This window comes from Sinocyclocheilus anshuiensis, unplaced genomic scaffold, assembly GCF_001515605.1.
Source record: "Sinocyclocheilus anshuiensis isolate Anshui unplaced genomic scaffold, SAMN03320099.WGS_v1.1 scaffold733, whole genome shotgun sequence".
Lineage (NCBI taxonomy): Eukaryota > Metazoa > Chordata > Actinopteri > Cypriniformes > Cyprinidae > Sinocyclocheilus > Sinocyclocheilus anshuiensis.
The window spans coordinates 1,055,706-1,067,209 of record NW_015539923.1 but is presented as its reverse complement, the minus strand read 5'-3'; the positions used below and the strand labels follow the sequence as shown (position 1 = coordinate 1,067,209).

General features: G+C 35.2%; 1 protein-coding gene across 1 annotated transcript in view; it reads left to right on the top strand.

Annotated features, from left to right (window-relative positions):
* LOC107686600 (phosphatidylinositol phosphatase PTPRQ-like) overlaps positions 1 to 11,259 on the top strand; it is a 29,861-nt gene extending 18,602 nt beyond the window's left edge. The window contains exons 14-32 of the mRNA XM_016483661.1: positions 685 to 803; positions 887 to 1,073; positions 1,166 to 1,407; positions 1,956 to 2,022; positions 2,096 to 2,254; positions 2,923 to 3,142; positions 3,235 to 3,308; positions 4,077 to 4,176; positions 4,295 to 4,423; positions 5,451 to 5,477; positions 5,730 to 5,811; positions 6,016 to 6,106; positions 6,669 to 6,745; positions 6,858 to 6,992; positions 8,391 to 8,516; positions 8,848 to 8,996; positions 9,734 to 9,869; positions 9,990 to 10,113; positions 10,234 to 11,259. Of these exons, the coding sequence (XP_016339147.1) occupies positions 685 to 803; positions 887 to 1,073; positions 1,166 to 1,407; positions 1,956 to 2,022; positions 2,096 to 2,254; positions 2,923 to 3,142; positions 3,235 to 3,308; positions 4,077 to 4,176; positions 4,295 to 4,423; positions 5,451 to 5,477; positions 5,730 to 5,811; positions 6,016 to 6,106; positions 6,669 to 6,745; positions 6,858 to 6,992; positions 8,391 to 8,516; positions 8,848 to 8,996; positions 9,734 to 9,869; positions 9,990 to 10,113; positions 10,234 to 10,271 (2,282 nt within the window). The 3' untranslated portion in view covers positions 10,272 to 11,259. The remainder of the gene's footprint in view (positions 1 to 684; positions 804 to 886; positions 1,074 to 1,165; positions 1,408 to 1,955; positions 2,023 to 2,095; positions 2,255 to 2,922; positions 3,143 to 3,234; positions 3,309 to 4,076; positions 4,177 to 4,294; positions 4,424 to 5,450; positions 5,478 to 5,729; positions 5,812 to 6,015; positions 6,107 to 6,668; positions 6,746 to 6,857; positions 6,993 to 8,390; positions 8,517 to 8,847; positions 8,997 to 9,733; positions 9,870 to 9,989; positions 10,114 to 10,233) is intronic.
* The last annotated feature ends 245 nt before the right edge of the window (positions 11,260 to 11,504 follow it).

Below are 11,504 nucleotides of genomic sequence, written 5' to 3'. Positions count from 1 at the left end.
ATAATATATTATACTATATTATAATAAATGTATTTATATAAATGTTATTTTTTTATTTATTTTTTAAATTTGTCTATAGATTCTAAAAAACGGAAAATACAAAAATACATAGAAAATAAAGAAAACTATTATATAAATATATATTTATGAGTTGATTCATTAATATAAATATAATTTTGTAAAATAATTACTTTTTTTTTTTACAAAATTTGTCTATGGTTTCTAGAATAAAAAAAATCCGACAAGAGAGAAATAAGAGCAAGGAAGAGCAAGAAAGTAATGATTCATGGCCTCTGTGAGCTTCACTGTGTTTGGAACATTTGTCTTTCAGTTCTGTTTGACACTGCTATGAAATCTTTGCAGTGTACAAGGATCTTGTGAATCAGGTCTCACGATTTTAGTTCCATACTGAAAATCAATGGGCAATGTTGTTGAAACGCTGCCCAATCCATTAGTTTTGATTCAAGAACTCTCAAGATCAACATTTTTTTCCACCCATTTTTGAGCATTTGCTTTTTGCAGCGACTGTTCTTTGGTTTACGTGGGAACAATATGAGAAGTGCAGCTTAGAGCAAACATTTATTAAGTCTCCTGAGCTTTTGAGCTACATAATTTTCCCTTGGGTTGTCATATGTATATAGCAAACACTTATTTTTTCTTTCCTTCTCTGTCTTTTTGTCTAAGACCCTGATGCCCCCCCTGGTGCCATATCAGTGTTTCCTTCTCCCACTGGGTTAAAGATTGTGTGGGACGAACCATCGGTCATCTCAGGGCCCACCTCATACATCATTGACATCGCTGCTGTGAGTTCATAAATTTGAGAAATCTGGTTCATCTGTTGACTTTCTGAAATTTTCCTCTTCAATTTCTCTCTGTCCTCTTTCAGTTGGATGGTTTGGGATATAACATAAGCCTAATGCGGCATTCAGAGGAGATCAGGACGGTGGTTGTTGGGAACCTGACTGCATTTACCCTGTACTCTATTACCATCACTGCCTTCACGGGGCAGCTTTCCAACGCTCGCACAGACGGCAAAGCATCTGAACCCATCCTCGTCAGAACCCTGGAGGACGGTGAGGATGTTTGTGCATGCTTGATTATCAGATATCCATTGAATGCATGCATGCATGACTTATCTGTGACATTCATGGTCATGTTTTCCCAGAGCCCAAAGATCCTCCCAAAAACGTGACATTGACAGTGATCCCAGAGGAAGTGACACGTGTTTATGTAACGTTCTCTCCACCGGATGAGCCGAACGGAAACATCAGTGCCTACCACGTCGCCATCTATCGAAACGGACAACTGGATTTCTACATAAACAGCCTGCCTGTGATCAGCAACCCTAATAACACCATGACGGCCATTATAGATGGACTGAAGGGTGGATTCAATTACAGCATAAGGGTAGGAAACTAGCCTTGATTTGATTGTTTGGTCTAAAGTGCATCTCCAGCCTCTTCCCCTACATGCACAGGTCTCTTTCTCGTTCATATACTCACAGGAAAACAAAGGTACAAAGCTGTCACTGGGGCAGTACCCTGAGGTACAAAAGCTAAAAGGTACATCTTTGTACCCAATTTACCACTAAATAGTACATATTAGTACTTTAAAGGTACATATTAGGACTTCAAAAGTACATATTTTTGAAATATGAAGATACCTTTTGAAAGACAGCTTTTTTACCATTTTTTCTGAGATTGTACTGAACTGTGGTACGTTTGCATCATCTGATACCACTGTGAGCACTAGCAGCAGCTATTTAAAACCGTATCTAGGTAACAACAGAGAAGGCAGCTCCAAAAATGGAAAGCAATATTTGCATCAGTCTTTTAAATCATGTTTTCATTCCTTTGGTTTTAAATACTAAAACTTCACCTGCACAGAATGGTACTTGAAGTTGTTTATTGACTTCCACAGTTGGGCCAAATGCATTTCTTTTGTACTTGTTGCAGATTGCAGCTGTGAATGGAGCAGGTTTAGGACCAAGTTCAGAGGTTCAGGTCACCACAGGTGTGAAAGGTATGAGAAAACCAGTCAGCTGTACTATTTTCCTGAAGTGACTGCCATTTAAGATTCTGACGGGTTTATTTAGCACCACCCAAACCGTCGAGGAGGCCGCGGGCTGCTCTGAACAACGCAGGTATCATCATCTCTACCTCCAAGACCATCACCATTGAGATGCCTGAATGTTTCTTTACAGATGACCATGGACCAATCCAAAAAGTCCAGGTCATTGTTTCTGAACCAGCAGGTATTATAAAATGACATTTAACACTAGCAATAAAGGCAATTAACACTTTAAGTAGGGCTGCACGATTATGACAAAAATCATAATTGTCGATTATTCCCTTGAAATTGTAATTGCGATTAATCATTACGATTATCACAATTTACATTGAATTATGTTTATACCATTGTTTTATGCAACTGCATGGCGTATTTTTATATGAAAATAAACAAGCTGAAAACACTCTAACTGAAAAACTTTGTGCTTTTCTATAGTATTAAGCCTCAAATGTCAACTAAACATCGGGTTGGTTTCTTCTGTAAATTATAAAAAAGTAAAAATATGAATGGTATTATAATGTTATACTAAAACTAAAACTAAAACAATGGAAAAACCCTTAAGATAACATGTAGAAAGAAAAAAACGCATCTTAAGTGTGCAGAATAACGTGAGTGGACTTTTCAACATTGATAAGAATAAGACATTATTCTTGAGCATAAATCATTTTTAATGTCTGCTGAAAATTTTGCTTTGTGTCACATGAATAAACTACATTTTTAAATATATTCAAATAGAAATTACAGTTTTACTGATTTTTTGATCAAATAAATGCAGCCTTGGTGACCGAATGAGACTTCTTTCAAAACATTAGGAAGGTTTATTGTTATATTGTTTTTCTGATGTTGATGCAGTGATGGACTACGGAAATCTGTCCAGCTGGAAGAGTGTTTTCCTCTACCCTACTGCACCATACCTGACTGACGAGGGCTTCTTGAACCCAAAGTGCTCGGAGAAAGCAGAGCGCATGAGCACAAACACTAACACATACGTTATAGGAGCAGATGAGAGCTGCCTGTCTGAAGATGCCAGGACACTTTGTAACGGACCCCTTAAACCCAAAACATATTATGTGTGAGTGACATATGCACACACAACTAATCTGTGTTGTAAATATTAATATTTCAATCCAGGAGTCTTTTAACCTGTTCATTTTTGTGTTGTAGGTTCAAATTTCGGGCAACAAACATCCGTGGGCAGTACACAGACTCTGAGTACTCAGATAGGGTCAGAACCGCAGGTATGGACGCAAGTAGCACACAAGGGCTGTTACAGTATTAATGCACTGAGACCAGCTGTGATGTCTCGCTCACATTTTCCCTCTTTCCCTCTCAGATTTTCATACTTTTTTTCCTTATTTCTATTTCTAAATTATTTATCAAATCAAAAATATAATTTCATTTTTGTTTTAGTATGAGATTTTATATTATATATTTCCCCCCAAAAAACTATATGGCTTGTTAGCATTTCTACTTTTTCATGTACACTATTGCTCAAAACTTTGGGGTCAGATTTTAATTAATACTTTCATTTAGCTAGGACATATTAAATTGATCAAGGGTGACAGTAAATACATTTACAAACTTTGCAAGTAAATTGTTTTTTTAGAACTTTATAACTCCATATTCATCATGATTTGCAAAAACAAATGAAGCAGCACACCTGTTTTAATAAGAAATATTTCTTGAGCATCAAAAAAATCATATTAGAGTGATTTCTGAAGGATCATGGGATGCTGGGATCAGTATTGATGCTGAAAATTCAGCTTTGTATCACAAGAATAAATTACATTTTAAAATATATTCAAATGGAAAACATTTCACAATTTTACTGTTTTTACCGATCAAAAAATGCTGCCTTGGTGACACTTATTTTAAAAGCATTCAAAAATGTACTGTACTTATACTCTTATACATGTACCTTCTATAACGCTGGGCTTGTAGAACAACATATTTCATTGTGAACAAGTACTGCTTCTGCTTGGTATAAATATTGACTGTGATTTCAGATGACCGCCTGCTGACCAGAGACGAGCAGATCATTCTTGGGGTCCTGCTGTCATTTTTCTTGGCATTGTTTTTAATTCTGATTATATACGGATCTGTGAGGTAAGTTTAGTGTTGCTGTATATAGGAGTTCAGCAACATACTCAAATAGTATTTGCACCCAAAAAAAGCCTCTGGTTTTCCTGGTTTAACAATCTAGACTCACTTTCTCCAATCCCAGGATCCACCGCAGGCAGAAGGAAGGCGGGACGTACTCTCCACGCGAGGCAGAGATCATCGAGACCAAGTTCAAGCTGGATCAGCTCATTGCAGTGGCCGACCTGGAGCTCAAAGAGGAGAAGATTAACCGGTGAGACACTGTACACACACTGTATATGAGCAGTGGACTTTAGTTATCTGTGTTTGTATTAGTGCTGTCAAATGATTAATCGCGATTAATCGCATCCAAAATAAAAGTTTTTGTTTCCATAATACATGTATGTATACTGTGTATATTTATTATGTATATATAAATACACACACATACAGTATATATTTTTAAAATATTTACATGTATATACATTTATATTCTTGTATTCTATATTATATATAAATATATTTAATATAGAAACATAACATATTTTTCTTAAATATATACATGCATGTGTTTGTATTCATATATACAGTACATAATAAATATACACAGTATACGCATGTATATTATGTAAACAACATTTTTTATTTTGAATGCGATTATTTGCGATTAATCGTTTGATAGCACTAGTTTATATGTGATTTTGTCTTCTACTCTCTCACTCACTAATTCACTCAATGACTCACTCACTCTCACAATGAATTCATTCTTTCATTCATTCACTCTCACTAATCCATTCAAACACTTGCACTATCCTCTGTTCTCAGGTATTCCTCCTTTTTCTTTAGAAGGAAGGAGATTTTTGTCATCCAGTAAGTAGACAGAGATGTTGGTGTTTAGATGATGCATGATCCCATATGATATGTAGCATCAGTGTTTTCGTTCGTTTTAAAGATTAAACGTTTTATTTTCCCAGTTGCATGTTGTACTGTTAGTACCTGGCGTTGAATGTGTTTTATTATGAATGAATATGCCACACTAAATTATCTGCCTTGCTATAATTTGGGACTGTTCGGTTTCATAATGCTGCTCTGTAGTTCTGCTCTGCTTTGTGTATTTGTGCCTGAAAGATCACATAGAATGACTCTCCGATTCTTTTATGTTTGTGTGTCTTCCTCTAATTAGATCGTGTGGTGAACTTCACATAGATTCATTTCTTATTTATCACTGAAAGTGAAAAAGTAACCTAATTTTTCAGTGCAAGGCCAATTTCATAATAATTCTCTACTGTCTAATGTTCCAGGCTGCTAAGTTACAGGAAATCTCTCAAGTAAGTGAAGGAGACTTGATGGACTGATTGATATTTTATTCCCTTTCTTATATTATTTTCTTGTTTTTCTCTGTTATTGTTCAATAAATATGTGAGTCCCCAAAACAGATGATTACCCATAACCACCTGCTCTTAAGAGGTGTTCTTTAGAAATAATGCTTGCTGTAGTGGTAACAGTGTTGAAGATGATGATTATTTATGGTTTTGTGGATATTTCATGCTCTGTTTATCTCTCTTTTAACACATTTCCAGGCCAATCAGTAAGAAATCATTTCTTCAGCATGTGGAAGATCTTTGTGCCAACGACAATGCCAAGTTTCAGGAGGAGTTTGCTGTAAGTTTTAGCATTAAAGTGTGTAGGTGGGTGAGAGAGAAAGTACTAGTGAACTGTAAAATGAGTTTCAGTGAGACCTCGTTCTGATTGGGGACATAGAGTTATGTGCTCAATGGCGTATGACTTTGCTGAATATTTTCCATGGTTGATTGATTTTCTTCCCGGTGTGTTTAATAATTGGACGTTTTCTGTTGTGTGTTTCAGGAGCTACCGAAGCTGCTTCAGGATCTGGCCACATCAGACGCTGACCTGCCGTGGAATCGCTCCAAAAATCGCTTCACAAACATTAAACCCTGTGGGAAAAAAAATTCATTCTGACATTGTTTACTAGCTCTCATGTAGTTTCAAACCTGTATGACTTTCTTTGTTCTGTGTAACAAAAAAGGAGAGGTTTAACAGAATGTTAACAGGCTGTCAAGCACCAAAAAGGACATAAAAGCACCTCAAAAGTGTCCCATATGACTTGTGTGCTAAACTACTATTCAAAAGTAAAATACAGTAAAAAAAAAAAAGGAAAATTGTGAAATTATATTTCAATTTAAAATACCGGTTTTCTTTTTGATATCATTTAAAATGTAATTTATTCCTGTGATGCAAAGCTGAATTTTCAGCACCATTACTCCAGTCATCAGTGTCACATGATCCTTCAGAAATCATTCTAATATGCCGATTTGCTGCTCAAGAAGCATTTTTTGTGCAATATGCTTATTATATGGAAAAAGGCAGCTCTGTTATTCAGAATGTTTTATTTTTGTTCCGAGAAAGTCATGAAGGTTCTGAATGACATGAGGGTAAGAACATCTTTCTTTAAAACTCACCAGGCTTTCTTTATATAAACATACTTTTAACTTTTTTAGATAACAATAACCGAGTGAAGTTACTGTCTGAGCCAGGAATGCCGGGGTCTGACTACATCAATGCCAGCTTCGTCTCCGTAAGCGCTTGAGATCAGCCCACATATCAGCTGTCTCTCTCTTTTATACTGCAGCTCAACTTTAATTGAATTGGTCTAAGCTCCTGTGCTGTGTCTTGTCTCTGTGTCTCAGGGCTATCTATGTCCTAATGAGTTTATAGCCACTCAGGGTCCTCTGCCTAGTACCGTCGCAGACTTCTGGAGGATGATTTGGGAGACTGGGACCAAAACCATTATCATGCTCACTCAGTGCTTTGAGAAGGGCCGGGTGTGTATGTGTGTGATCGAACAAAACACTGTAGCCAATTAGACATATGTTTGTACAGTCAATCCAAAGATTATTCAGACCAGATATAATTTTTAATATCTTTTTACTAGTGGGTGCAGGACACTTTTATGTAAGTGAGGATAGCAAAATAAAGTAAACTGTGACATATTATTCCCAAAAATTCTTCATACTGTGGACTACCAGTAAATATTGATAATAATTTCGGACCAAAAATTATTCAGACACTTTGACCTGACCATGTTTTGCTTAAGTGTTTTTTCTTTAATTGCTAATGCGACCTTTTTACACCACAGACTGGACAAAATTAAGCATTGCTTGGTAAATTGATATTATCTAATTATGTACTTTCAACCTAATTCATTACATACCTTTCTATCAAAGTTATCTGACATTATCAAGATGAATTTGTTCTGACACAGTTTAACTCTGAGTTCTTGTCATATTTTATTACCATTTTCTAAACTATAGTGAATAAACTGTGATCATGTGAGAAATGTTGAAGGTGTCTGAATAAATTTTGGTTCGACTGTATGTACTCTATATACTCATATATAATCTTAAAAATATGTTCTAAGGTTTTACAGTCTGATGTCGTAGGAGAATCATTGGAGTCCCGCAAAGAACAGCTTTTTTCTCTAGTTTTGATGCCATGGACTCATAAATACCATAATGTCTTTGTGAGCCACTTCATTCATAAAATATAAAAGCAGATATATTTATATTTTTCACTGCGTAAATGGATTTTATATGTTAATTAAAAGTATATATACTAATTTATAAAGAGAAAAAATATATACTTTTTTTGTATTTTCTAATATAATGTATAAAACCCATTTAGATAAATATAAATACATAAAGTATAAATATTCTAAATATGAATAAAATATTTACTTTCTATACATTTTCTACCCACCATTACAGTGTTGTTTCATGTATGAACTTTAGGAGAAATGTAAAACTTTTGGCTTTAAATATGATAATATTTTATAAATATAATATATTATAATAATAAATGTGATTTCCAGCCAGTCTTTAGAAAGTAAAATAAAAACAGTAATAATATGAAATTTGATACATCTGAATTAATTACGTTTTTTATTTATTTATTTTGGTTATATATTTATTTATTTTTCATTATTTATTTTCAACTTTTTACACTTTTTTACACTTAAGAGTATGTGTAATATGTACACTGATTGCTTCCATTGTCCTCATTTATTTGTAAGTCGCTTTGGATAAAAGCGTCTGCTAAATGATTAAATATAAATGTAATGTAAATACAATTAAAACACAATTAAATAAATGTTTGACAGTGATTTGCTGAAATATATGCATTATAATGATAAACTGTAAATGTAATGTGGCTGTATGTTTCAGATCCGCTGTCATCAGTACTGGCCAGAGGACAATAAACCCGTCACTGTTTTTGCTGACATCATAATCACTAAACTCACAGAGGATGTGCATCCTGATTGGACGGTCCGGGCACTAAGAGTGGAGAGGGTAAAACATTTTGAAGTTTATTGCTAGCTAGTTGCATTTACTTGTCCAGTTAAATGGCATCCAGTTTAATTTAAAGAAAACTCTGTCATTCCCAGAAGTATTGAGATTTTTTACTGCCACAGAAATGTATGTATCATGGGGCCGCATGCGGTATGCTTGCATGTGCTGATTGTGTATTCAGTTCTGCATATGCATACTTGAGTACTGTATGTCTATGGCCTTATACAAGTCCAAAAATGTACAATAACACACACAGATGTGGGTGGTTAGATGAATAGATGATTAGTCCCCAAGGACACATTTAGCCCTTCCTCTCTCTTTTTCTCTCCAGCACGGAAGCTACATGATTGTTCATCATTTTAACTACACCTCATGGCCAGAACACGGCGTTCCAGAGTCCAGCTCCACACTCATCCAGTTTGTCAAAGCGGTTCGCTCACATAGAGGCCATGACAACACAACCATCGTGGTCCACTGCAGGTGCGTATATCTGCCCATTAGATTAACAGGAAGTCTTGAGGCTTTTCTCTACAGTGAGCTACTGGTGCATGTTTATGTTAGAGTCTGAGTTGCATGGAAGTCCATTTTTGCCTCAGAGTAAAAGAAAAAGCTAATTGCAACTTCATATCACGCAATTGTGACTTTATTATTTCATGATTGTGATTGTGTATTTTACAATGTGACTTTATATCTCACAACTGATACTTTATATCTCTCAGATAGGCCTCTGGCTAATTGACTTTATATCTTGCAAATTAATTTATATCTCATAATTGCAACATTATTTCTTAGAATTCTCTCTCAATTTCTATACTTGTCTCACATATTTTCTTATTTAAACTCTCACAATTACTATTTTATTTTATTTTATTTTATTTATTTTATTTTACAAAACAAGCTTCAATTGGACTGGCCAGTATTATTTTAGTATCATTAAGATACTACTATAATTTATATAATATAAAGTATATTTAATAAATATTTTCATTTTAATTTTAAAGTTTTTGTAATTTTATTTTTATTTTTTATTATTAGTTGCTCTATATGTAGTTTTTATTCATTTTTTCAGTTTTAGAATCTAGTTATTTCAGTACATAGTAAGATTTATGATACAGTATGTGTTAGGATTTATTTCAAGTGACAAAATTTTGTTTCATGGTCTTAGTTTTACATATATGTCAATTTTATACACATGTATGTAATGTCTCTATGTGCAGTGCTGGTGTGGGCAGGACTGGAGTGTTTATAGCCCTGGATCATCTCATTCAGCATGTGAGGGATCATGATTTTGTGGATATATATGGCCTGGTCGCAGAGCTGCGCAGTGAGAGGATGTGCATGGTGCAAAACCTGGTAAACCTATTTAAAACCAACAGATTTCACTTTATATTGTGAAAATAGTTCCGTCTCTGTAGACTTGTGTAAGATGATCATGTTCTCTTGCTCAGATATTTATATCTGCCTCTCTCTCAGGCTCAGTACATGTTTCTGCATCAAAGCACTCTGGATCTGCTGTCTGCAAAAGGAAACAGTCAGTCCATATGGTTTGTAAATTACTCCGCTCTGGAGAAGATGGACTCGCTGGATGCAATGGAGGGTAAAATACATCCTACATTCAATGACTTGTGCAGTGCAGTGAAGGCAGGTGGTTAAAGATATCTGTCATTCTTCTGTTTTGTCTTGATGGAAACGTGTTTTGTCATGTTTGTTCTCTCAGGTGATGTAGAATTGGAATGGGAAGAGACTACTATGTAACAGGAACACTGTTTCCTGTCAGTCTGATGGTTGTGAGGAGACACTCATTAAAAATCCAGACTCTGGGACTGTGGAGCCTGGGGCCAAACACGCTAAGCAAAGGATAAACGAGGAATACAAGTACTTAGAAGCAAACTGGAATATTCTCGCCTAAATGGATTGTCTCTGTCTCTCAACCTCTCATTTGCATCCACCAGACAGCCTCATCCATCAACGTTTTTTTCTAAAGTTCTTGTCCAACTTCTGTAATTATTTTATCTCTCCCTAGAAAGTGGTACACCACCTACTTATGGACTCAGAATGGATCAGACTCTAAAAATATGTCTGTTTCTTAAGGAAGTAGGAATATTCAGCAGTCAGGAGTGAGAAACGACAGGGGTTTTATGTCCTGTAGTCAAATGTATTATTAATGCATTTATTAGGGATGAGAGTCATAAGTATTTTTTGCTAAATGGTTCTCTTAATGATTCTTTTGGTCATTTTTTATTTTATTTGGACAAATTATAAGATTATTTTAAACAGAACAGTAATTTATTTGCATGCACATAGAACATATCCTTACACTGAGAATGAAAATTATAACTTTTCATTAAAACTATAACAATACATCTACAACTCCACATCAACAAAGAATGACGTTGTGCTTATTCTAAGCACTGCAGTGAAGTTCTGTGAAAAAGTTGCATTGATTTGGCATATCTGTCAATGTTTTTATCGTTTATCTGGAAAAATCGCTCTGAAATAGATTCCAACGATACTTAAGTCCATGCTGTTATCGTTAAAGTTAAGTGGACTCCGCTATTCTTTTAAGACCCATTCACACCAAGAACGATATGAACTATATTAGCGTCCACACCAACGAACAATAACGTTCTGTTGTTATAAGCACGCGCTGCAGTAAATGTAGTCTAACGCTTTAAATGCTCGAGCTCTGTAAAGTCGGATGGATTCTGATGGGCCGTCAGTGTTTTAACGTTCATCCGCTGGAAATAATTGTTCTGAAAGTGGTTCTAAATATACCGTTTCTCAGTTCAAAACCTAATTATTAACTAAAGTTAAGTTATCGTGTGAACTAGACACGTCCAAACAGCTGGTCATATAACGTTATGTATTACTGTGAAGCTTTGGAGCGCGCGCTTTACAGTCGGTTGGGGTTTTGTTTATTTTTATGGTTTATCAACTGGAAAAACGCCCTGAACGTGATCCCAACGATATCTTTCCACGGCGTCATTA